This window comes from Cyrtonyx montezumae, unplaced genomic scaffold (assembly GCF_038088225.1).
Source record: "Cyrtonyx montezumae isolate F1298 unplaced genomic scaffold, pur_monq_1.0 scaffold_3, whole genome shotgun sequence".
In the NCBI taxonomy this organism is placed as follows: Eukaryota; Metazoa; Chordata; class Aves; order Galliformes; family Odontophoridae; genus Cyrtonyx; species Cyrtonyx montezumae.
The window spans coordinates 121,270,922-121,298,610 of record NW_027072034.1 but is presented as its reverse complement, the minus strand read 5'-3'; the positions used below and the strand labels follow the sequence as shown (position 1 = coordinate 121,298,610).

General features: G+C 35.6%; 1 protein-coding gene across 1 annotated transcript in view; it reads left to right on the top strand.

Moving 5' to 3' along the window:
- The window catches only part of TMTC2 (transmembrane O-mannosyltransferase targeting cadherins 2), a 239,671-nt gene that overhangs the window by 154,148 nt on the left and 57,834 nt on the right, over positions 1 to 27,689 (top strand). The window contains exons 4-7 of the mRNA XM_065743218.1: positions 5,433 to 5,547; positions 16,060 to 16,145; positions 16,992 to 17,176; positions 18,867 to 18,945. Of these exons, the coding sequence (XP_065599290.1) occupies positions 5,433 to 5,547; positions 16,060 to 16,145; positions 16,992 to 17,176; positions 18,867 to 18,945 (465 nt within the window). The remainder of the gene's footprint in view (positions 1 to 5,432; positions 5,548 to 16,059; positions 16,146 to 16,991; positions 17,177 to 18,866; positions 18,946 to 27,689) is intronic.

Here is a 27,689-nt window from a genome sequence, read left to right as displayed (position 1 = left end):
GAGAAGCAATGAAAAGTCACTTAGGACAGTGTTGGAAATGGTAGTGCTTAATAAAAGTAAAAATAGAACTCACTTCAATTATTTCATTATCTAAAGAAAAGTCTTACTTTGTACTTACATGATAACAGCTAGGAATTTTGGAAGGTTTTAAAGGGATGATGCTTTTGGAGCTTTGTAACATCTTTGAGTCTATTTGCTTAATCATCGTTAATAAGCCTTGATATCTTATGTCTGCAAAATAAACTGGAGAAAAAGTAATTTTCTCATGAAATCATGAGTCTTGATTGTTTAAGTGTAAAACTGTAGGGGAATGTGGAGGAGCTGCACTGTTTATCCGCTTGATGTGGGAGCTGACATGTTTTGATACAAGTCAACATTATTTTTACAACGTGAAGAAGCCAATAGCATTCTAACAGATTCATGATTGCAAATGGTGGCCACGCACTTCAAAGTGTTGATGGCTGTCTTGATAAGTACTGTAGTTCTCTTCCCACTCCATTTTTGGCAGTGGTATGACAGCCTCGTCCTCCCATTCAGGAGGAGGAGGAAAATGAACATATTCTTTACATGCTTACCATATTAAAGAGTATTTTATTCAACAACAACAACAACACTAAACATCTTTATGACTCCAAAATACTTACTACTTTTTGAAGTAGTTCAGAAGAGTGAAATTTTTCAAAATTGGATGTCTTTCAATTCAAGAGGTTTTACTAAAGATTGGGTTGTTTGTTCTGCTCTTGGTCTTATGTGCCCCCCTCTCTTGTTCCTTCCAAATGGCAAAATAGAGATTATTACTAGTCCGAGTTAACAAAGGAAGGAGAGAAAAATGAAAAAAAAAAAAAAGTATTGTTTTTCCAGTGAGGGTGAACATTAAAGATTCTTGTTTTAGTGTCCTTTATCATTAATGTTGTCAATAAAAAAAGCCTTCATTTTTCTGCATCAGCATTTCTTCATCCCTAAAATCTGTTTATGAACAGAAAAAAGACTACAGTTGTTAGCATTCATTTCTTTTTCACAGGTTGTAAAGGGAAATGCATAAAGACCTGCTGCTCTCACAAGCTTAAGAGTAGTAAATAAAGCACAAATACCTGTAAATCTCTGTAGAAGTTTCTTTGGCTTCTTGTGTATTGCTCTGTGAAGTAGAGTTGCTTGGACTGCTGAGAACTTGATTACAAATGATTTTGCTTTTCCCTAAGTATTTCAGTAGCAGTTATGTAGTTTATCACTGTCACTCAAGTAATAATCTAGTTCACTTTTTCGATGCCTTCATCAATTTCTGTTTCAACTCAGATTTTATGAATTTGTCTTATAGTATTAAGGTGAGATCAGCATTACAAAACATCAATAATTCATTGTTTTGAGTTGTTAAAATTGTAAATTTGTTTTGATTCAGTTTTCAGATCTATTTTACTCCAAGCAACATTTACAGGAGACAGTGTTGCCTCCTGATTTTATACATTGGGAAAATTAGTATTTTCCTCTTCTTTGTTATATTATTTTTAAATTTAACAGATTGTATTTTAGTGGTTTATTTATTTATTTGTGATTTTATTTTATTTTTCTCTTTTTTTTTTTGATTCAGCAGAGGTATTTTTAGAACAAATAGTGTTTATTATCATCTCATATTTAGTTTCTCACTATATGGATTCTGTAGATGTGAAGGGGAGGAAAAAGAATCCTCCTTTAATGCTCTGGGTAATCATTATTAATCATTTGTAATTTAATTATTGTTTTAAAGAAAACAATTTAATATTCAGCATATATTCTTTTTGCACCAAGTCCTTCTCTCTGAAACTTCGTTTAGTTACTTTATAAATTCCTTAGGCTAGCATAATCCTTGATTCAGAATAAATGGAAGGATATATTTAAATTAAGATATTTACCTGTATTCATTTCTGATTTGTTTTCATAGCTCAATTGCAACCTGAAAGTTCAACTCTTCTGTTCAGTAGTATGTGAGTCTTAATTCCAGCCAGATTAGATTGTCCCTAGCGCTGTTCAAGAAGCGTTTAGATGAGGTGCTAAGGGATTTGATTCAGTAGTTGGGTAGGGATAGTGATAGGAGGATGGTTGGACTAGATGATCTTGTAGGTCCTTTCCAACCTTATGAACCTATGAACCTATTGGATGACATTGTTCCTGCCTTCAAATTGTTTGTCTTGCTCTCTTTAAGAATAAAGATGTTAAGAGAAGGTTTTATCTGTCAACTTACCTTTTTAAGGTCTTTTTTAAAATCTCAGTTTCTATAAGATAATTTGGAAACCAAGTTAAAATTTGAAGCAGAATTTTTTCATACTCATTATAATTTTGAAAAATTAAATGTCTGAAAACTTGAGCATACCTAGGCCTGATAGAAGTCTATTCTGGTGTGGCCCAAAATTATACCACTTAAACAATTGTTTGTTTTCCTACTTAATACTATATACTTTTTTCTTACTCTTCAAAATGTAAACAAACAAGACACACACACACACAAAGCACCTTTAAAACATCTGTTTTCCTGTAAAGAAATATAACTACGTTAGAGATTCACAAGTACTAGATTTTTCGCTTCATCACTGGCTTACGTGAAGTGGAGTTTTAGTTTATATGTCCATTTATGTTGTGTAGATTTGTGGAACCATATGAAATCCATATACTGTTTTGTTGGTGTGTGAGATGTGTGAATGTTGCCTTGGTTGCCTTGCTAGGCTTGGCAAGCCTTGCTTGCTTAAGTTTAGTATTATTTCTGAAAGACCTCAGACTATTTCTATATGTAAAAGTAATTAAGCAGCAGGAAAAAAATAGATGTTATGAAGCTATTTCACCTACAGCTTTATGTTATTTACTGTATAGAATTTCCTATTGGAGAAAAAATTGGATTTGTAGTTAAAGAATAAATTGCACTCTGTATGTCCGTTAGCTTCTTCTGAATATTAAATGTTTTGCAGTGCTGTAATCTAAGATATTTCAGATTTTGTATGAAAAACATACCAAGTAGAGTTAAAATTCATCTTAAATACTAGAGTTTACTGATTTAATTTCTTCTCTTTATGTTGAATATATCCATTTTTAATTTCTCAGGATGTATACAGATGGAAAATAGCTGTGTGCTGAAATTTACTTGGAGTCATAGAGTACAGTTTTAATACATTCGTAGCTTCATGTCCAGGTGCATTTTTATCTGTTTCTGAATGCACAGATAATGTTTCTACAGTTTTACAGGAGAAATTTGACTTGAGGTAGGGATTGATAAAGAGTTTTACAAGTTTTGACAGAAATCTAAATAGAGTACACTTCAGTTGCAATAACACAGGTTAAATATTGATATTAAACCTTGACACAGAATATTTTGCAGACTGTAAAATAAGATATCACCTGAGAAAATCTATTAACTCAGTTAAATATTGGAGCATACAGCATGAAATGAAGTCTAGAGGAGAAACTATTACACTTCATAGCGTTAAAAGATTTTTTTTCAACCTAGCAGCTGAATCGTTCTTCAACACACCCTTGCATTTACTGAGCTTCAGTGTTTTGGGGAGCGAGTAACTATTTAGCAGGAAATAGTTACCAGTGCTCCAAATGCTCATTTGATGTAACGCTCTGTTATTGGAGATCAGTATGAAAGCAGAAGTAGCTACAGACCATATGGAATGTCAACTGCTGGTGACAGTCATGGAATGTTCAGGAGCATCAGGGTGTCTGTCCCAAGTTGAAAAAATCTGTTTTCTTTTTCTTGCAAACATTAATGTTCATATGCTGGCCAGCAGTCATATTAGTTGGTGCTTCTGAAGTGTTTTCTGCACATAAGAAAGAATAATGACAGTAATTGTAAGACAAATTCAGAATCCAGTGTGTATGGTGGTAGAGTGGAAAAAAATGAGTGAATCTGAGAATATTTTTAGTAGTTTTAGCAGTGATAAATAAAATAGAAGATAAATAAAATAGAATTTTTTTTCTTCTTATAAAATACCAGGCTAAAACAAAGTGACTAAGAGAAATTGCACCTTTTGTTCTCATGGGAATATTGTTTCTTTTTCTTAGCAAAATATGTTGTGTAACACTGAATGATACAACTTTTGTGAATCCTAAAAGGGTTCTATCATCTTTTCCTACCAATGATTAATCAGTAATTAATAGGAAAGAAAATGCTGTTTGCTATTGTTTCCCCTCCTATGGCAGGATCCTTCTGCAGCAACACACGTCACTTTGAAAGCAGTGTACATTGTAAGGAAAATCATGTTCCAGATAATAATAATTATCAACATGGTATTACCATTATGTTAAACTACTTCAAAAGTTTGTGTTACTCAGTTTTGATATAAATTCCTGTAAAAAAGGGCTTGAGTAACTGATGAAGAAAAGCTTAACAGTAATTTGAGCTAATGTTCATGGTTTGTACATCTGGAGGGAAGAGCTTGCCATATATTCTGTATCTGGTGAAAAGGATGGGCATCATCTTTCCATTATTCTTGCTCATAAAAAAAGAATTTCTTGTGAAACTAGAAATGTTTTATGAAACAACTTTGATGTATTATAAGCATAATGTGGGGTTTTTTTTTGTTGTTGTTTGTTTTTTTTCATGTATACATACAGGCTATAATTATAAGGCCACTTAAATTATAAGGCCATTTTATAATTATAAGGCCATTATCTTCCTGGAATATCATGTGTTGTCTTTTATATAAATATTAGTTCCAGTTTCTTTTGTCAGTATAATTTTTGTGCCACTCAAGCAACTGCAAAATGAACACATGTGAAGCCTTAGATGATGATGATGATGATTATTATTATTATTATTATTATTAAATTGTTATTATTATTATTTACCTCAAGTCTTTTATAGATGGGATGTAAAAGCACATTATATAACACAATCAAATGTATGGAAAGGAACCACATGTTTTCCAGTAGAAAGATGCATTTTAGTGAATCTGTGTAATATGTTTATGTCCATATGGCATACATTTAATCCTGATTGTTTACCTTACTGTTCTTCAATCCCTCTGTCGTATGTCAATTTTGATACTTCCACGAGAAGCCTGTCAAGTCTGAGCACAGCTCATGTGGTTTTGGGTAGAAAGGCTGAGAAAAAAAGTTCGAACCATGTACATTTAACTCTGAAGCTTTTTATGTAGAGGTTTTAGAAAAGAAAATGGTCATTTTCCTTTGATACAGTTGTTTCTAAATCACAGAGATGTATTTTGTTTTTAAAGTTTCTTTTTTCACACCCAAAAGCCGTATGTATGCAAATCATTGCTACTTAATGTAAGTCACACAGTGCAGTAAGATGCAGTGATACAGAGCACTGAGGGAAAAAAAACCCTTCCTTAGGCATAGCTTCTTTGTGGGGTTTGCCTCCCCTTGGAACCTCCCCATGCTTAGATACCATGTCATGTGTAATTGGATTGGAGCTCTTTCTGAATACTGTTTTCTTTTCTTGACAGCATGGGGTAACCTTGGAAATGTTCTCAAGAGCCAGAGCAAGATTACTGAAGCTGAAAGCGCCTACAGAAATGCCTTGTACTACCGCAGCAACATGGCCGACATGCTCTATAATTTGTAAGTATGCACGGCTTTCCTGGGGTTGGATCTTCTGCAAAACCTGTTGTGAATATAGCTATTCATTTCCCTGCCAGAAGTGGAAGTGATGCTAGCTGTTTGTAGTGATCATTTCATTAATAGCGTTCCTTAAGCTTTGGGGCGGATGGGATTTCTCCTTGGTCAATATTACTGTATGTTCTTTTATCAATATTCCCACTTAGAACAGACGAACTTACAAATCTGATTGCTTAGAAAGAAACAAAATTCCCACACTGAACAAAGTGCAGATAGACGATCTTGGCACCAGTCGAGCTCCATCTGTTTCTGACTCTGCTAAAATACAGAGGTGTTACTTAGAGTTAAAAAGGAAGTCTAAATAACAGTGGGTGGGAGGAGTGGGTGGGAGCACTTCCTAGTGTAAATCCATTTCCCTCAGTTAGCTCCTGAGCTGTTAAAATAGCTAAATACTTTCTGGAGCAATAGAGCAATTCAGTGGGTGTTCAGGACTGCACCCTGCTCCCAGCTCAGCTCTACTCCCTTTCCTGCACGTGGGCATCCAGCAGCCTGGGTCCTCAGAGTGGGGATCTGCTATGATGTGGACCCAGCCCCTTCATGCAGGACATGTCATGGACAGCAGAGTACATATAAGAGCCATTCAGTTGTGTGAACTGTATGAAAACAAAATAACAAATGTATATGCTGCAGAACAAGTTGTACAAAACAAAACGAATGCAAATACTAAACTTCCTTATTAAAACAAACAAACAAATAAATAAAATTTTGCCACGAATAAGTCCAATTTAAAATGTCAATTCAAATTATCTGGAAATTCAGTTTACAGCAATAGACTTATTCACCAAGGAATCAATTGCCCATTTCATTAGTTTGCCTTACAGATAAGTATACAGGAGACATTTCTTTTTCAATACCATTTAATGATCACAGAATCACAGAATTATCAGGGTTGGAAGGGACACCTAGAAATCATCTAGACCAACCCCCCTGCCAAAGTAGGCTCAGATGATACAATACCTATTCCAACAGTTGAGGTATCTCAAAATTTGTGGGTTTTTTTTTTTTTAATCATACACTTAACATGTGTGTGTGAAAATCATATTTTTAAGAACAAATTCTTTTCGCTCATTTTTAAAGAAATAACTTGAATGCAGCAGAGGATTGTAGGAAAAAAGTGAAAAGATTGATATTATTGTTCTTATAGTTGGTTTGGGGGATGAAAATTATAACTATTATTATTATTTTATGACTGTACAGAAATACGAGTGAAATAAGAAGGAGGGTTGGTCGATAAAGACAGGGGATAGAAAATAAGATCAAACTTCAGTAGTTTTGCTGTTCTGAGAGCAAGCCATAATGTTCTGGCTTTACATTCATTTACAAAATGTATGCTTACAAGCCTTCATTTATGTTAAATAGAAAATCTCTTGGAATTCTACTGAGTTTGTGTAAAAGGAATTTTAACTGGAATGGCTGGAATATCACAGAATCACAGACTTGTAGGGGTTGGAAGGGACCTCCAGAGATCATCAAGTTCAACCTCCCTGCCAAAGCAGCTCCCTAGCCCAGGTTGCACATGTAGGCATCCAGGTGGGTCTTGAATGTCTTCAGAGAAGAAGAATCTGCAACCTCTCTGGGCAGCCTGTGCCAGTGCTCTGTCATCCTTACTGTGAAGAAAGGCATAAAATTCATACATATACCTGTGAAAGAAAAGAAAGTGCCATATGGAGTATATATATGTTTGCCTATGCAAAAAAAAAAAGGATCTCTAATTCTTAATCTTTCTAACAGTATCCTGAATTCAATAAAATGCTTTTTTTTTTTTCCAAGTTTCACAAAAGCGTGAGCTACAGAAACTGAAAAATCTTACATCGTTATTTTTAATCTTTTTATTTATACAGTCTTGTTTTTCCCATTTGTTTGTTACCTCCATATCCAGTGTGGAAACTCAGTGGTAAATCGACTGGGCTTTGATGGAGTAAGACACCAATCTTGTCCAGTATTTTATGCAGAAAGTCTAAAGAGTTTCGTTGAGAGTTCAGCCCTTTCTTGACACACAGTTATACTGGAGCCTTTTACAAAAATACTGTAATGGAAAAATACATCTTGCATGTGATTACAGGAGGGCAGATGGATTTACTGTTTCTGGGTTTTAGGATGTGGCCTTAAAACTATAGCAGTAATTTAGTAGATTTTCAGAAAGAAAGCACCTTTACAGTGATTTCTGATTTGTGTGGTTTTGGCATAATGGATCCTAAATGTATTTTAGCCTCACATATGCTTTATTTTTTTCTTCGCATTTATGCCCCAGTATTTGATACAAGTTAATTATCACTTGCAGCAGTATTCATGCACAGCAATAGCAAATCAAAGTGCTGTCTGATCGAGGAAAAAATTATTAAGGATTAACTCACAGTTTTCAGTGGGTAATGATCAAAGACAAACTGCATAAACAGAAGCATTTGATGATCTCGATTCTGTTTTTTCAAGACACCATTTTGTGCTAAAATGTGCTGTTGACTTAGCAATTGTCTATTGATGTGTTAAAGCCTAGTGAATTTAGCAGGATAGAGAAATGGCTGATTTCAGTAATACATTTTTATTTTCTGACTGTTATACCTTTGCAGCTTTACAGCAGCTCATCTTGCAGCTTCTTTTCCCATTCAGGACAATTTAAGCTGTATGAATTTAGATTACATAATTACATAATCTCCCTTTGAATGCTCGCCTGATTCAGAATGTGTCATTTGCCATTTTGTTCAAATGTGGCAATTATGTAACCATAAATAAATTCCTGAATTTTTTAGAAAGCAGCAGACATATAGTAAATACCATATAATAAGATGCTTAGTATGGAGAAGGAGAGTAAAAATAACACAAGACATCAGTCACATACATTATAGAGAATCACTAGATTCAGAATATGAACAGACTTTGACAATCTGTAATTCTCTAGAAAGGTGTTTTGTCTTGACTTCCCCTCTTTCCAACAAACACCTGGAAAACTAAGTTCCAAGTTAATCTCCATCTTTAACAAAGAAATTATTTTTGATTTTTTTTTTAATAGTGAAAAAAGAAAAGCTCTTTCTAACAGTAATATTAAGTTGGTGGTTCATCACTGATTCACATATGAGTTGAAGTGAGTTTGTTCTGCTGACATTTCTCAGGTCCAGATATGCAAAAGTGAAGCTGCCTCGTAAACACACTATCCTCAGGGTAAGATCTTTGGTCTGGATTTTTAGCAACCTTGAATTAATGCTGAGGACTTGAGTTCTTGTTTGGAAGGTTTTTTTTTCCTTTTTTTTTTCTAAAAGTCTAATTAAAATCTCTTGACATCTCTGAAAATGATTGAGATTTTCATAGTAATTTCATTGCTGAAAGGATTTCAGCTCTAATTTTCTACTGTTTGTGGAGACTATTAAAAGGTGATCGTAATAATGTTGTTTACACTTCAACATACATACTGCGTGGCCTTCTGCTTGAGAGAGAACTGCAGGTAATTCTAACAGATCTCAAATCCAAATTCTAAAATCTATGTAGTATTGCTGACTTTAGAAGGTGATAAATCAGCATAAATGGATATCTCTTTCCATGCATTTAAAAAATCTGTGTGTTTTAATACTGTGAAGTACCAGGGGCGGAGCTATAGAAAGATATTTGCGCCTCCAAAGTAGGCATTGATCAGCAGATGAAAAATAAACTAGTTTTTTATGGCTTGTTAACCTTTTATGATTGTTGCCTAAAGCTCAGTGTTTCTTTTGCTTTGTTTAAAATTGCTTCCAATTACTGTCTGAAGTAAAATTGTATATCAGTTAAAAGACAGTTTATTGTTTAGTATTTTGTTTGTATTTAGGCCAAGCTCTCCTTAGAGCATGCTTTTGTCCTTATAGCAGTGGTCTATGCTACCTTGAGTTACTTAGCAGATTAAAATAAATTTGCAATCTCACATAAGTGTTGAAATGGTACTAGTTCATTTAAATGATGCATTTAGAGAGTGTACAATGCCCCATAAAGAATAAATTTTCTTGTCACTCCAAGTATCTTATTTTTATTTTAGTGTTACAGCTTTATGTCTACAAGTTTATTATTCAGATCAATTATTTGAATACATTCAAAGTCCAACTTTTCATAAGTTTTACCTTGATAACTTCAGGGTACTATGTGAATAAATGTGGATTTGTTTATTTTATTTTATTTTATTTAGATTTTTGTTAGCTAAAGTCTTCAGTAGTACCTGACATTTTAATTCTGTAAAGTCTGAGGCTATATAAGTGTTTTCACCAGTCTTTAGCTTTCCATCCTTAAGCGAAATCTCTGGAAATCAATATGAACTAAATTCTTGTTTGTTGTTCTTAGCCTACATAGCACCTGTGATTGTCTTTCAGCTTCTGCCTTTTTAAGGGTGCTGGCATGAAAATCTCCTTTGAGCTGTAAAAGTTGAAAATCCCCCAAAGCACGCTAACTCTCTAACCAGTGCTGACCTGGAATTGAACCTTCACAGGCAGAGTTCCTGCACTACTTCTTCACATAGTAGCAAACAAGTCAAGGTTATGGCTCCTCTTCCTCGATAGTACAGAAGCTTTTTGCAGTGCAGGATGTTGAGTTTGAAAGCAAAGAGGATGTATTGCCAACTGTTTTACTTCTTGACCATTGCACTCTGTGCTCAGAAACTTTGCTATAAACCTGTTGGGAATTAATCTGTGCTTTGCCAGTACTCTTCATCTATCAAGGACAGTGGCTCAAATTTGTGCTTTTCTGTAACGGAAGCTCTCTGCATAAAGTCTAGCTGTGTTGTGAGACTGGTTTTTGAGGTAGCACTCAAAGGTCACTTCAGTAACCAGCAACGTCACACAGTGCAAATCTCTGCCGTGGGGCTCTTTTTGGGAACCTGTAATGAAAAATGAAGTACTGATATTTTTCTAAGCAGTATTGAGAGCTGAAATGCATTCAGTGACATTCCATTACATATTTCACTATAAACTTTGTCCATTCTGTGGACACAGCAGATCAGTTTCATTAGCACCTTCCAGTAAATAAAGGAGGCCTGTAGGGAAGTTGGAGAGAGATTCTTAATCAGGGAGTGAAAGGTCAAGGAGTAATGGCTTTAAACTAAAAAGAGATAGGTTTAGGTTAGATATTCAGAAGAAATTATTCGCTGCAAGGCTGGTGACAGTGGAACAGGTTGCCCAGAGAAGATGTAGATTTACCATCCTAAGAAGCATTTAAGGCCAGTTCAAGTGGGAGATGCTCCTGCACATGACTGGAAAGTTGGAACTAGATGGCTTTGATGGTCTCATTTTACCCAGACCATTCTGTGTTTCTATAAAAGGCCTCTCTTGTAAGAGGTTCTGGCAAGCTGTCATCCCACAGTGCTTGCTGAGGCAGATGAGGAGTCAGGCATGTTGTCTGCGTGCTACTGGCACAGCTCACAACTGCTCAGCACTGAGAGTAGGAGGAAAGGCAGGATCAATGCCATTGCTATTCCAGGATCATCCCTCTCTCTCTGTCCCCGCAGCAGGACTTCTATCATTTGGTGTCATGATGAAATGATGTCAACCCCAACTGAACTGACGAAGGAACAGAAGGAAGAACGGAACTATTTGCTGTCCAATTTACTTGCTTTTTCCTACAATTGGGAGAAAAATACAGAATTATTTCTGTTATATAAAATACCGAGATAGAGAGTTTTGTGGGTGACTGTTTTATTTCAATGTTTTTTTACATTTTTTTTTATTTTTACTAATGCAGTTATTGTTTCTCTGGTTGTTAAATTCTGCAAAGGGAATGGTCATTATACATTACAACTTACTGGATATGGATTATTATTGATTACAAAAAGTAGGATTTGTGTTCCATGTATATATTTGCTAACAGGATGTTATTGGAAAACATTAAAGGAACTCTGTTTGCACTTTCCTTAACGATTGGCATTCTCGTTAATGGAACCTCATTGTAGACTGTTAGAAAAGGTTAGCAGTCATTTGGTTGAGTAGCTAAATGGCTTAATTGCTTAAAAGCAAGACAAAACAAACAAACAAAATTAATTAAGAAGCAGACTTACTGGCTTCATGTGCTGGGCTGCTGTATTGCTATTTTTCTGTCCATTAATTTTATAAATGACAGTGAAAGAGTTGGTTTAGACAAAGCACTTCTGTTTTTGCTGTACCAGGTCTGAAATTTTAATAGATACTTCACTAACACACGTTTACCTTCATGACTGTTACAGTTCCTTTGTATTGTACGTGGTTACTTTACTCCAGCTTTTGTGAATGAGGAATTCACGTTTTAAACAGAGCAGCTGGACTGCATGGGGAAGAAATTAATATGTAACTAGAGCAGCAATGGACAGCAGCAGGCTGCCCATTTGTATTTTGTGTCTACTTTTCAGTCCCTGAAAATATTTTCCCTATTAGTATTTGGTGATTTTATACTAAAAACAAAACCAAGAAGGAAGACAGGAAAACTTTTTCAAGCTGTTTGTCAAGTAAGATAGATGAAAGTTGGCAGCTTAAATAATTGAGGATGCTTGCAGAGAAGAACTAGTTTGGGGAAAGTATTTTGCTTCATATGTGTAAATAAGAAGCTCTTATTTATAGAAGTAATATTCAGCATTTCTAGATACCCAGAAGTTAACTTTTCTTTCTATTTTTCCTGCAACTAGACAAAAAGGATTCTGAGTTGGTGAGTGAGGTCTGCTAATGCTGCAAGCAGTCAGCTCATATCCTCCATTTCATAAGTGATTCATACCCTGCTGTAAAATTAGCTACAAGCAATACACACACACACACACAAAAAAAAAAAAAACAAAAAAAAACAACACCTGTTGTAAGGATGTTCCAGAGTCTCACTGCTTTGATAGCTAAAACTTGTCTACTGATTCTTCCTTAATTAGTTCATGGTCAATTTATATCCATGTGTCCCATGGTTTAAGAAGCTTTTCCTTTTACAAGTAATTTCATCCTCGTGTATTTTTGAGAGAAACTATTCCTCCACGCTACTTGTTTCCACTAAGCAAAAGGAGCAGTTGACTTTTTTTTTTGCCTCTACTCATCTTGTAGACTTCACATTTGTGCAATTATGTCAGTAAACTTTCTTTGAACAAAAGCTGTGTGTTTCAATTAATGTTTTAATTTATGTGTTTTACAACTGGGAAGTGAACTGTAGGGGAAAAGAGGAGCTTAAAACTACAAACTTGATGCAACTTGGTTGGTTGGTTAGTTGATTTTTGTTTTGTTTTGTTTTTGTCTTTGTTTTTAGGGTATTTGGGATTATGCCCTTTTATTTACTTAGCTTGAGTATCTCTAATAATTGTAGAAAATTTATTAGAAAGTGTCAGAAGCCTTCAAGACCTTCTGTACTCATCTGTGTTCACCAGTTCAGCTGACTCTATTGCATCAAGCATCCTTATTGCAAAGAGTGCTTTCCTTTGTCGTTCTTGTGCAAGGAAAAAGTCAGGCTTTGTATCTCTGTAACTACTAAGCATAAGTACACACTTAATGCAGACTTATTGTCCTGCTCCACCACTGGCTTTTGATCAGTGCTCTCTGCTGTACCTCATCTTTTGTATTCTTTCTACCTGTTCCTTATTCCTTCTGACAGCAACCTCTAAAGAGTATTTATCATTTTAAAGTTTAAACAGAGGAAAGGAATGGCACATCAAGAACAAACCCATTCCTGGCAGAGGAAGAACTCCCATATGTGGCCATTTGCCCCAGCTGCTGGGAGCTATTGGAGACACAGTGGTGCCCGCCAGGTGTGAGTTTCCACTGACTGGCATTATTCCTCTGCATCTAGAAATTGGTCATTCAGAGCAATCGTTTTCTTTTGCCCCTCCATTTACTATAGACAGAAGTGGAAATGTGAGATAAAAATTAATTTTCTCCTTCAAAAAATGTGGTCTGAACTTTTGAATGTCTTCAATGTAACAAAGCAGAATAATAAGGGTGAAAAAAAAATATTTGATTGTGGAAACAGATAATTTTGCAAGTCAAATTATAAAGTTTTGGCTAAACATTTAATCCTTTTTTCCCCCTATATAAAAGTGGAAATATGGGTGCAGGAAGCTTTTCCTGACAGTTTGTCATTTTTTATAGACTCATCATTCATCTATTATCACTCCTTTTCAGATGAATGGAAAGGAACTTATTTTTGTCTGAAAAGTTTGAAAGACAATAGAAGAGGAAGTAGAGACTCCATCTGCCATTGCCATTTTCCAGCTTTATCCCTAGCAATCAGCTATAGGGGAAGGAAGGAAGGAGGGAATTGAGTCTGCCAGTGTGGGACTGAACAAACAAATGCAAAGCATTTCAAGGGTCATGAGCTTTCATTGTTACAGTCTATGGGTCTCACTTCATCCGCCCGTCCCCATGCTCCTCTGTTCCTCATGCACTTCTCCAACATGGCACTGTACCTTGAGGCCTACCCTTCAGGAGCTGCTACAGGCAGCAGCACCCCAAGCCCTCCTGCCCCACTGTGGGCTACAGGGAGCTTCTCTTCTGCACCTGGAGCACCTCCTGCCCTCCTCCTGCACTGACCTTAGAGGTCAGTGCGCGTATTTATATGCCTGCATCATCCTGTTTGAGCTTAAAGTTAGGGAGGATCTGATTTTTCATCTGGGAAGTGAAATGTATCTCTTTGGGTACATCTCTTTAGACTCTTCTGTTTCAGTGAAAATTATATTTTAAAATTTTTCTTTACAACTTCTTCTGTCGTCGTTTAATCTGAAACTAGAACTAGAGGCTCATAAATCTAGTCAGCTTGTATTGTCAGTAGCTAGAGAGAAAACCAGTGATCAATCAGGACTGATTTTACAAGGAGAGCAGGCAGTTTCATGCCTGATCAAGGCTTTTAGGTCATATTCATCCTTCTGTTTTTATTTTGTTTTGTTCATACTAAATCTCATAAATAATAGAAGTGAAGTTATTTGAAATTAATGTAATTAATTCAGTGCTCAGTCATGCATCCAAGCAGCTTATGTTTTTATACGTTTGTGAGAGAAAGAGAATAAAGGAACAACGGTATTTTGTTGTTTTGGTTTTTTAAGTCTTCTGAAATAGAAGTATGGGGGGAAAAAAAACACCTTAAGGTTTCAAGTAATAAATTAAAAGCATAAGTATTAGAGCATGTAGTGAACAGGAAAGATAAATTTGGTAATAATGATAAATATTACCAAAGCGCTTTTAAACCAAACTCCATGAATGACATATGTGTACCAAGATAATTTATTGTGTTTGTGTTGCCAGTTATTGTATTACTTCATTTAACATGCAGTAGTACTTAGAGTGGTACAGATGGAGAGATTAAATATGTTTTTCCATTCTGTTAAATTCTGACCCACTGATCAGAAGCGAACAACAGCTTCTTCTTACCCTGAAGTCTACTGGTTTGATTCAAAAAGTTTTCCTGAGGCTTTGCTGAGGTTTTGGAAGGAAAAAAGTTTATTTTTCTGATTGGAAATGGATAATCAAAAAAGACCAACCTCTTCGCAGTTTGAAAAACTATTATCAGATAAAAGCATAGAAGGAGAGAAAGATGCTGTAGGAAAAATAAAAATGGAGATTATAACCCTCCATCTTCTAAAAGAAATAGTTACTTTTTTTTTTTTTTTTTTTCCACTGAATAGTATGATGTGAATAAACAGGGTCATCTCCCACTGGATCATGTCTGAGTTCAAGCTCTAATATTAAGGATTTTCTTATATTTTCTTTTCTAAGACATTTGTGTACACTTCTTCTGATCTTAAAACTTCGGGAACACTGTAATGCTTTGAATGCTCATTTAAGCTTACAATTGTGAATTCATGATTTCCACACCACTAATTTCTCAGTACCTTCTGTATGGCTTCTGTAATTTGTAATTCACAGGGATACTTGTCACAGAAGCTTTAATTAAAGCTCATGAATTATGAAACTAACAGAACTGGAAGAATTAAGAACCATTTTTGACACCTCTTCAGTTGTTAAATTCTCCCTGAGCAGAAAGAAGACAGGGGAAAAAAAAAGAATGATGTAGATGTTTAGCTCTGTCTTGAATAATCTAGTGAAATTGCTCAGTAAGAACTGGTTAAGGTAATTCATGAGAAGTGTTAGGTGGTTTTTATTGTGCATCTGAAAGAAGCCTGCTTTATTCAAGTCAAGGAGAGAAAACGATCTAAACATGAGTGACTTAAAGGTTACAGATAGTTCCACTATACTCCAACAACTTTGAAAAATCATTTTGTCAAATGAGACAATGAATCTTCTTGTTTCTAAGCAAACTGAAGCTACTGAATGTAAGTTTTGGTAAGGCATGTGAATGTACCTTTTGTCTATGAATTAATCCTATTTTCAGACAAAAAAAATTGAACTGAATTGCTAGTAATGTGAAGTTATTGTATTTCTGTCAGCTTATATATCTTTGTAAAAATAGTTTTGTTTTTAATATTTATGTTTAATTTGATATGATGAGACATAAAGTGTTTTGAAATTACACTTCGAATAACCTTCCTCTCTCTTTCTCTCTTTTGTCTGTATGCAGAGGATTACTACTTCAGGAAAACAACAGGTTTTCAGAGGCATTGCATTACTATAAACTGGCTATTGGTAGCAGACCCACTTTAGCTTGTAAGTATTTCAGCTTTACAAGCTTGCATGTTATTGATTAGCATTTTAAAGGAAATCTTTCTGCTCTTTAATAGCACTTTTTTCCACAGATCTTTTCATTTTGAAAGTGAAAGGAGAAATTTCATTTTTTCCAGCTGAAAGTGTTTTGTGTTACTTTGGTGAATTTGCACAGTGGTTTCATTTACTGTGGTGAAGGGAAGAAGCAGATAGGGATTTAACACTGGACAACAACAGTAGAATTTAAAATTCTTCTGATCTGGGATAGTTATCAGTAGATGTTTCTGCCCAGATTTATAGCCTTCTGTTGTTTCTTTCCTAGAGCCCATATCTGAATTTTATAGCACGTGGTGTAGGTGAATAATATTTTTTAAGTCTCTTAATTTTTCTTTTCTTGCTTGGGAGAAAGGGAAATTATCTGTAAGGTGTTGCCAAGAACAGTTCCTTAAGTGACGTAAGTGCTTTTTAAAAACTTTTTTTTAATAGGTGAAATATTGAATCTTCCACATATATGTGTGTGTGTATACACATAAATATGCATAGACATATGTATATATTTCTATTAAAAAATACCAAGTTTTCAACATTTCAAGCATTGACACTATATGCTTGATACAGTCCTAATAAGAGGAATGACATAGAGCACGCAGCTTAACCAGTGTTCCCTTTTCTCTGTCATCAGTCTTTATAACCTCTATTCTCCTTTCATTGCTTCTGAACATTTACACTCTTAATTGTTCCTCTTTATAGCAGCAATTAATCTATATTACACAAAAGTCAAATTAGATAATAACAGGATCTCCTTCTGATATTACTCCAAAAATATAACATTTCTTTCCATCTTCACAGCTGCCTATTTAAATACTGGCATCATCTTGATGAACCAAGGGAAGATGGAGGAAGCCAGGAGAACATTCCTAAAGTGTTCAGAGATCCCTGATGAAAATCTGAAAGATCCTCATGCTCATAAAAGCTCTGTTACTAGTTGTCTTTATAATTTAGGAAAACTTTTTCATGAACAAGGACACTATGAGGTAACATTCCAGATTTGTCTGCAATAACATATGCAAATAATGGCCCGCTGCTTCCATCCAGGCTGTCAGAACACTACACAGGCATTAATTGACTGAATTTTACCAAATCATGATTAGTATTCTCTGCAGAGAGTATTTATTCTCCACAATCACGGGTGGAAAGATGTTAATTTACACTGTGATGTTCTGGTGTCAGAATCAGTATTATCAATGATCACATATGATTATGTGCTAATTCATTCTTTTTGCCTTTGTCCCTATTGCTGGGAAAAGAAATAAACTGCTACAGTCCAGCTGACCTAATGCACACTGGCTTTTTACTTCAAAATAGTGTGTCTATCTTTAGTTATTAAAATGTATTGTTTGCTACTGAATCTCCAAGAATGAAACTTAGTTGGAACAATACAAAACTTCAGTGATTAGAAGCATCCCAGTATTCTACGTATGCTAAAATCCCAGTGCTGTTTTGAGATAATTTGGCCTAAGTGCTAGAGTAAGTTGAATTTTTTTTATAGGTAGTTTTTCACAGCACCCAACACATCCTATCTCATTTACACATGCACACGTGACTGCTAAGATGCCATGCCATTCTCCCTAGGAAATTTTTAAAACTGGTTATTTCCTTGAGTTTTCACCTCTTGCAGTATTTGAAAGAAAGTAATTTTCTTTGCATTGCCAAGGATGCTTCTGGACAGGAGATACACATGGGTTTGATCTATATAACTCTTTTTGACTGTGACAGCTAACTTGATAGTTTAAGATTGGACATTCACAAGCTCTACAGATTCTCTATAATCTGACTGTTGAATCCAGCTCTGTCAGATGGCAGTCACTAATTGGTTAAAACAAGGACACAGACAGCTAATACATCCGTAAAGATAAGAGAACAGCAGCATATTGCCTGCATGGCTGATAGAGTGTAGAGGTGGAGTGCAATGCCTGGATGGTACAAGAGATTTTAAGAATTTAAAGCATCTTTTAAGTTTCTGTCTGTTGGTCATCACAGTCTGACCCAGGCTTGGTCATACATTTAGATCTTTTTCAAGCATGTTTCAGCTGTCACAGGCTGTGACTATTTGATGGGATGACGTGGAAAGTGATGCAGAGCTAACAGACTGACCAGTAAGCATCCTAAGTTCTGAATGAATCATAGGTACATAATGAAGTAATTCAAAGCACTGCACATTTGTGAAGGGAGAATGATTTTGACATTCCTAATTATAGTCCATCTCATTCTGTGGAGCAAAATTTTGCTTGTAAGTATTGTTTTGTTATTCCTTGGTGGTAGACAATGATTCCTTTATTTGTAGGTCACTTACTGTAGCTTAGTCATCTGAAAATCCTCTGTCTGCTATTTGATATCATTCCATATTGCCTACTAACCTATAGAATTTTATGAATATACATAAACTTATGAGTCTTCAAGGAATTTAAATAAATTTTCCTTATATTTTCATGTGGAAAAGGAGTTGTATCATTGCAATCAGTTTGATCTCTTGCCAGTAAACTTCACTGAATTTGTATAACTTTTCTATATGAGAAATGGGAGATTTCTGTGATATTTACGATGGAGATGTGTTTTCTCTCTCTGCATCTCTTTGTTTGGAAAAGATAGATGTTTATAATTTGTATTTAAAGCTTTTTGTTATTGGTACTTTACTAATGATTTGTCCCACCTGTGTCTCTTCAGGATGCCCTAACCGTTTACAAAGAAGCAATACAGAAAATGCCAAGACAGTTTGCACCACAGAGCTTATACAACATGATGGGTAAGTGTTTTTACCACTTCAGCAAGACACTTATGTAGTTGGGTAGGGTGAAATGAAAGAGCTTAGCCAGGAAACTAGGGCTCAAATAAATTAGCTAATAAAGACAAAGTAGTTTCTTTCAGTAGATAGTAGCCAAACCAGGTTCAACTCAGGACGAGAGGGAATGGCCACAAGTTGCGCCGGGGAAGAGTTAGATTAGATCTGAGGAAACTTTTTTTCTGAAAGAGTGGTCAGGCACTGGAATGGCCTGCCTAGGGAGGTGGTTGAGGCACCATCCCTAGCGCTGTTCAAGAAGCGTTTAGATGAGGTGCTAAAGGATTTAATTTAGTAGTTGGGTAGGGATAGTGATAGGAGGATGGTTGGACTAGATGATCTTATAGGTCCTTTCCAACCTTATGAACTTATGAACTTATGAACTTACATGCCAACGAATACAGTGCTGGGTGAAGCATAGTAAATGACAAGACTATCAGCTCTTAGATATCTAAGAGTGTACAGAACTTTTAAATTTAAAATGCATGGATTAGTGCTTTTCTTTGCCTGTAGAGTCTCTCATGTACTAGCTTGGAGATTTCACGTGCAATTCAGGTTTTTTAATCTCTTATTTATTTATCTTTGAAACTAAGATGAGTTTGCATTCGCTTTTCTCTTTGAAACTAAGATGAGTTTGCATTTGCTTTATAGAAAATGTAGTGGAAAGTGACCATTATTATAACATAATTTCATCTCATATGGTAATATTCTTAATAAGATAGTATTCTTCATCATATCTTTACACAAAATACATTAAATGAGTAACAAGAAAATATATATGTATTATTTGTACTACTCGAATCTGCAAAGGAGAGGAAATCTTAATTATTCCGGAGATGTTTTAAGTGGAATTATCTTTAAAGAGGCATGCATTTCTGCTAACCCACATCAGTTTCTGATGAGGTAGATTCTGCAAGTTCTTATCTGAGAAAGAAGCAGACTAAAGATGCCTTTAAAATTATTTGAAGCAGAACAATAAAAAATATCTGTAGAAACAATTAGGATCCCTCATGCTAAAAAGGCAACAGCTGTCAAAAGGAGACACCACTCACTCTTCTCTACTTATTTGGAAAATTTATCTTTCAGTAGCTCCTTACAGGTTCTTAGACATGGGAAAGGATCTCTAAAACTCTGGTTGACACTGTTACATATTGCAAATCTCTGTAAGTGCTAAAACAAATATTTGTCCCACTGGCAAAGTATCTAATGTCTTCTTAACAGTTCATACAGTTCAATGCAGATTTACTTCTTAAATTCTGAGTTCTACCAGATTAATGCAAATGCCTAAAATTTGCACATTTTTGTTTTTAGAGTGTCTTAGCTGAACTATTATTGCTTTATCATTTTTATTTATCAGCATTTACTGATGGATTTGATGGGGCTATATCTACAGTCATAGCTCTGTGAGAATTAAACATCTGCTTACTGCTGGTTTCCTGTAGAGGCTTTTGATGTACTGCAGGGATCCAGCAAATCCTCAGAAGTTTGATTGCCCTCTTTAGCACAGATATATATTTCATAATTCTGATAAAAGTGCTTTCAGAAGTACAGAAATTACAAGATGAAAACCAGTGCTGTTTCCCACATCCTAGTTGTTTCATTATAAGGCCTGTGTTACCCTTTTTCTTTCCCATGAATAGATTCTCCCTTTAGAATCACAGTGACCTAAAAGGTTCTTTAATATATTACTTCTTTTTCTATTGGTTACTTTTTTTAGATTCAGGAGGCCTTTCTCAGCTTTCTTTATCTTTTCCTCAGTCCACAAATTCCAAGTTCACTCTACTTCTGGGATTTGCATGTATTAACTCACAAAGTGACAGTGAGCACAAAGACCAGCTCAGTCCTTTGCCCTAGCCTGGCTGGTGCTACACTGCTCAGTGTGAGTGCTGGGCTCCACTGCCTTTAGGCAGCTGCTGACAGACACAAATTTCCTTGGTGGCATAACAATTCAGGGCCAGCTGAGCTCACCATAGACTCTTTCAGGCTATTATGGGGCTCTGTACAGTACAGGTTACCCTGGACATGATGATGTATATTTGTATTCTGATTGCTCTTGTGATTGCAGCTTTTGCAGGGAAACCAGAACTTGCTTCACACCCACTGGTGAGGTGTGGTTTATTGGCTCTGTTGCAGCAGCAATCCAAGAGTCTAGGTGAAGAGCCAGATGGTGACTTCAGCTGAGCTCAGTGCAGCTATGCTAACAGCAGGTTTGTTTAAAGCTGTCCTGGGTGTGTCCACATGAACACTCATACTGCAGTTAGGCACATTGAATGGGACTGTTCTCTTCTGTCTATAACAGTGTAATGTTAGATGGAATGTCAGAACTGGGTTGCTGTGCTCGGTTTATCCTGTGGAAAGAAAAGACACCTCTGGGGATTAATTTAACCCACCTGTCTTAAATGCCTCTTTTACTTTATACAAAAAAAAATCCTCTGCAAGCATACTTCTTCTGTAAAAGGAGCTGAGATGGCTGGCTTAGACTTGCTAGCTTGAGTTGGGTGAGATAAATCCTGAACACCAATTCAGTCACCTCTTTGCATTGAGTGTGACAGGAGAACAAGCTGAACACATCCATTATCAGGAGTGCATCTGCTCTGCAGCTCATACAGTGCCACTGGGCACCAGGGAGCTGACTGGATTGTTTATTTCTGTTTTGATGTTCAAGACAAAGTTATAAACACTCTCACCATAACACTACCTTTGATATACAGCTTTACATAAATATGTCTGACTACTGCTTGCGTGTAATTAGGAGACTTTGAGGCACTGATATAGGCTAGCCCTGTCCCATGTGCTTGTTGCTACATGAAGCTGTCTCTGATCTGTGCCCATTCACGATATGCTGAGGAGGAAGGGGGAGAAGCTGGGATGTGCTCCCCTCCTTGTGCAGAAAGGAATTATCCTTTCCTGTCTCCACAAGACGTGTGGACAGGGTCTTCGTGGCTTTTCATGGAAACCAAGAGTAGTTACAGTTTGAGGATTGTCTGCTGCAGTCATCATGATGATTGATGTGTTCCAAGTATCTGGCAATAGCTCTGCATGGTTCAGTGTCAGATATTGGCATGTGATCTAAGAAAACAGTACTTTAATTTCTAATAATTATTTGATCATTTCATTGAAGCTTTTATGATGACTTTCTTCCATGTATAATGTAGGTGGAATACATGAAAGAAAATAAACAGGAGATGAATGTTTTGAATGAATCAGGGTTGAGCTCCAGCACTCCAAGCCCGGCAGCATTAGCGCTCTGGTAGTGTTAAGCCTTTACACCACCTGCTTTCCCTGTTTTTCTTACAGTTCTTTTCCTTCACTTGCTCCTATTTGTCTTTTGCTCTGCCAGGCCCATGGACTCATTCCTCTAGTGTGCCAATCTGTCCAGCTGACTCGTTCTTTAAAACTCAAAAGTAACTTGCATGTTAAACGAGGAGAAAATATTGGGCTTCAAGAAGCAAACCATCCGTTTGATTTTGCATTTTAATCATTGTACAAAAGGCAGGGCCAGAAGACCGGCATCAAGTATTCTAAGTTTGTGCGTATGAAAAGTTGCAGAGTAGATTTTGGTCTTCTGTTGCTGTGATTTATTTTACCAGGTGTGCAACAACTCAGCTAAAGAAACCATATGTTTCTCTGGCTTTGTACCAAGAAGCGAAACCTTTTTTTTTTTTTAAAGGACTCCAAACAGCAAAAAATTAAACTCTAAAACTAGAAACAAAATGATTATTCAACAGGCTGTATAGGGCTGGCTCAATATTTATTTTCTCTATGTCATATTTCTTTGATGTAAATTAAAAAGTATGTACTAAGGTTACACAGATTAATTTGCTTGGCATGACAGCACGCACTACAAAGGCCGGAGTCCAGCTCAGCTGCATTAAATAGGTAATATATTTTGTTTAAAGTTTCAATTAAAACTTAGGGTCAAAAGATAAAATGGTCCCTGTGGGATCTTGAACACTTTAATGCCAATATTAGGATTGCTTAAGGATCAGCCTTTGCCCTCGATGTCTTTTGCGTTCTTGAAATCTGAGATTGTACAGTTGATTGTATTACATTGCTTTTAAAACCACACTGGCCCACCTGCTACAGTAATTCGTATTCCTGCCAGTGAGTTGGTGTGAGGTGGGGCATGAAGGCTTTATTTTAATATTGAAAACATAACAACAAAGATTCTGGAGTAGTGGTGTTCAGGTTTAGACTGGCAAGATAATGTTGTAAAAATAAATGTTGTGATCACACTTCATCTGCTCTTCATGACTAACATCTGAAAGTCTATTTTCAAGTGTATTTCATGCAAAGTTTTTCAAAGAGAGAAATGCAAGTTACAAAAGAAGCTAGCATTGCGGGAGTGAATATGGTTAATGGTGCACAGTTTAGATTTCTCCTCACTACATTGCACACGGACAGAAAACAAATCATACTACAGTGAAGGCCAGGTATAGAAAAGGAATGAGGAGCCAGATTTTACATCTGGTGCAGAGGTTTGCATCGTAAGCATGAAGACTTAGCATGTAGAGAGATTTTTTGTGTTGATGATTGTAACATAACTATCACTTCATTTGATTATGCTTTTGGGTGGATGTGGCTGTTTGTACAAACCTGTTAATATTGTTAAGGCTCCTATCCTATTTGCTCCCCACTCCCATTAAATGCTTTTTTATTGAATTACTTTTAAATATATTTTAGGACTCCAAGAAACACTTTTGTTGGTGTAGTTTTACATTTCATACTGTGCAAGACTTACTTTTTAGGAGCCAAAGATGATTAAGCTGTAAAACGCATATCCCATATCTTATCTTCTGCAGAGCATGGTACCTTCACTTCTCTGAGCTCCAGCCATCAGTGCATTTTCTGTGTTCCTCATAAAGCTTTGCTGGTAATTGCTTACTAAATGTACATTACAAATGCTTTTTTTCTTGTTAGATTAACTTGGTTGTAAAAAAGGATTTTTTTCTTTCATATGTTTATTTTATTGTGTGTTCTAGAATAAGAATGGAGTTGGCTCCAGTAGTAAGAGGTGTAAAATATTTTGTTCCTTTCTCCCTCTTCAAGCCCCATCCTAACCCCATCTGAGGCTTTGCAGACTACTATAGTTCATATCTGCTGCCCAAAGCTGTGTGTAAATCTCTAGACTGATTGACCCTTTTTTTCCACTTTATTCATGGGAGGGATTCAAACTGGATATGAAAGATACAGCGCTGAATTACTAAGGGAAATGTGCATGCAGGATTTGAGATCAGTTTGGGGTTGTTGTTTTTTTCCCTGAAGTTCTCAGTTTTCTGTCTTTGGGCCATCGAGCTATAATTTCTTGTGAAACGCTTTTATTTTCTTAGACAGTATTCTGAAAGGAGCAGGAGTCTAAGCCTGTCATGTACTTGTATTTTAAACATACAGGATTTTGTATGAAAATAGGCCATTTATGGACTAAAACTATAGTCCAATGCTAAAACTAGACTACAGGAATCCCAGTTACAGATGATCCTAATGGAAAGTACTTCTATAAAGAGTGTTTAAAAGAAAACAGCTTGTTCTGGTATAATGTCTATGGTATACTGACAAAAAATAAAATGAAGAGTGCAATCACTGGTTCAGTTATAAATTCTTGGTCAGTTTGTACCTTTACAGTTTACTGCTGGTTTCTCATCTGTTGGAAAATGAAAATGAGCTTATCTGTCTCAGGTGAGCTCAGTACTGGCATTTCTGTCAATATTTTCCATCCACTGGAAGCCTGTGTGTAACACAGGAAACAGCTGTGCTAAGTCCATGCTGTTTCATGGTGCAACTGATTTTGTTTTTCCCTTCATATATATCTATTTTCCACTTCAGGTATTTTCTTTCAAAAGTGGATTACTGGTCTAATTAAATCAGGTCAAAGGCTTTTCTTTGGCTAATTGAGGCCTGGAAGAACCTGCTTAGTCAAAGTAAATGTGGATTGACTCCCAGCCATCAAAAACCCTCTTAAAATACAGTGCATTTCTTGAAATCTTCAAGGAGATTATTCTGCGAAAGAAAAAAAAATACAATATCCTTAGTGTATGCAGATTGTGATGCTCATTAACATCACATGCTTCAGCTGTTTCACAGAGGATGTGCATGCACTGCATATTTATCACTAAGACTGGGTTTCTTGTAGTGTATCCTACACATCAATATACTGTAGCAAACTATGCTCCTAGATTTATTACGTTATTGTATGCACCGATACCTAAGGGAGAAAAAAAGAAGGAAATCATATGTGCTGTGCATTTATGGTAATCACATCTGCAGCCTTAATTTTCACAAGAGGACTGCACAGCTGCATTGGGAAAGGCACAGATTCTTTATGGTATTGAAGTACACAGGAGCAGACTTCCATCGTTTTTCTAAGACCATCTTCCATCTTTTTTCTTTATATTCCTAATTCAAAGAAATTATGGAAAAATGAAATTTAAATTATGACTAAAGTTTTATAGTAGAGCTTTTCCTTTTTACAGTGCACTTCTGTCTTTGCTGTTTTGAGTTTTGCTCTGTTCTGGACTTTGCTATGTTAAGAGTTTTGCTATCCATATCTTTTAGTGTCATATAATTACACATACAAGGATGATGCAAATCATATTTATCCTATATTGTCTCCTTTACAGAGAGATTTTTTCAGTTGTCTTTATAGCATTATCTCTTGAGGTCTTAAGAGAAGAACTACTGAAAAAATTACGCTCTTAATCTGAAACTATGAGTGTGTGAGCTATAGAATCACAGTCCTATTGCAGCCATGGTTTCACTGTACTTACTGGTAAGTCTACTGTGCTTCCTACGAGGAGATGGCTTTGGATTGGGTTTTGTAGAGGCCTGGCTGCCCTGGTACAGAAAGAATTATGTTATATGCAGTGAACTGAAAACCAAGCAAATCAGAAATCAGCAGGTGTGAGGTTAATCTAAAACCACATAGATTGGTTCTGGAAAGAAATATGCTTTTATGCAAATGGTGCTTAATTTTGTCTTTTGACAATATACACTATATACTAAAACTGCCTCAAATTATGTGTTTTCTAATCAGAAGCATTGCTGTAAGCTTGTATTACAAGTATGAAGACAGTATTTCTGGGGAACAGGTAATAGCAAATGGATTCTCTCTTATCATTTAATAGATATTTAATGTTTACTACTGTTGTTATTATTTATCTATTCTTAATTAATTTATCCAGGAATAATTTTAGCATTTGTTGTTTATGCTGTGTTTTTAGAGATGGTCTTTCAATCCCATGGAGCCTGAAGAAATATAGGAAGTTTGCTTTCTGGAGTAGTAGTTGCACGTTCGATCGTTCACAGAGAAATCTACTTGAGTACCAGAAATTTTGTTACAGTGGCTTAAGTCTATTTAAAGGAGTGTTCATTACTCATTCACTTGTCACAAAGTATTAATGGATGTTGTATTGAGTTATATATACATTCCTTTAAATAGTATTTCATATTAATGGGTTTTCTTGTACTACAATACAGTTTAATAATCTATTTTTCTCCTTGTGGAATAGGCTAAGAAATGCTTATATAAGTAACAGAAATGGGTGTATAAATAACCCCATAAAATTGAGACTTTTTTTGAATGACTATTTATCTTTTTTACTCCAATAGCCAGTTGAATTTCTTGCCACCATTCATTGAGCAGACACTGCTGCATGTGGCTGAATATTGATATGCATTAGGGAACTGAGATAACTCTCAATTTGTCTTATGGTTCCTACTTTCATGAACTTCTTTCTGTACTGTTGCCTTTAATGGAAAAGTAGAGTGCAACTTTCTTAAACTTCATTCATCTGTCAAATCTTATTATGTTTTTGTGTGAACTTTCAGATTTTTAACATTCGTTTTGAAAGATTTTACAAATTAAGTAATTGCTAAATACAGAAATTTGCTCATGTCTACCTTTGGTTTGCATATTTTCTGCCAATAGAGTCCATTATTTTCCTAATGACTCAACCATTCACATTGCAAGATTGTCAGAATACACACTTGTAACTCAAAATTATTGCTTTCATTTGAATCTTTCCTAGAGGTATGAATACCTTTTGAATGACAGAATTCAGATCATATGCATTTCCATTGTAATTTGTTGGAAAACAAGATGCAATGCTTTTTTATTAAAACTGGATGAGACTAACAAATAAAATCACTTCACTGAATTAACATTTCCATTAATTATTCCTTGATCTTCACCAGTCTTTGAGTAAGTCAGCTTCAGGAGCTTAATTTTCAAGTTATTTTGATTTATTTTTAGATAGGAGTGTCTTTGTATATCATTTAGAGGAAGAAGTTAAGAACAGACCCTCCAACAGCACTTGCTTCCATTGTAATGGCATTTTCTTATCACCTATAGTGTAGCAAATCATGGGGTCTTTGGGCAGAAAACAGGCTTGTCAGGACTCTCTTACCAGTAGAGAATTTCCTAAGATTTTGAGGAAATAAAATCCCTTCTTCTATAGTTTGGCATATAGACTGATATTGCCGAAGCTTGATTTCTAGTTGCACAGCTCAGGTATGCCCTCAAAGCTTTAAGAGATTAGCTTGTAAACTAATTGAGCTCTTAAAACCTATTAAAAATTGAATTTGCCAATGCTCTGAAGATGTTAATCTCTTCTTATATAGGAATACATTGTGAAAAATAGATGAGAGTCTTGGATTTTCTGATCTTTGGCAGTGCACTCTGCACATACTACAAGCAGATAACAACTCCATCTCTT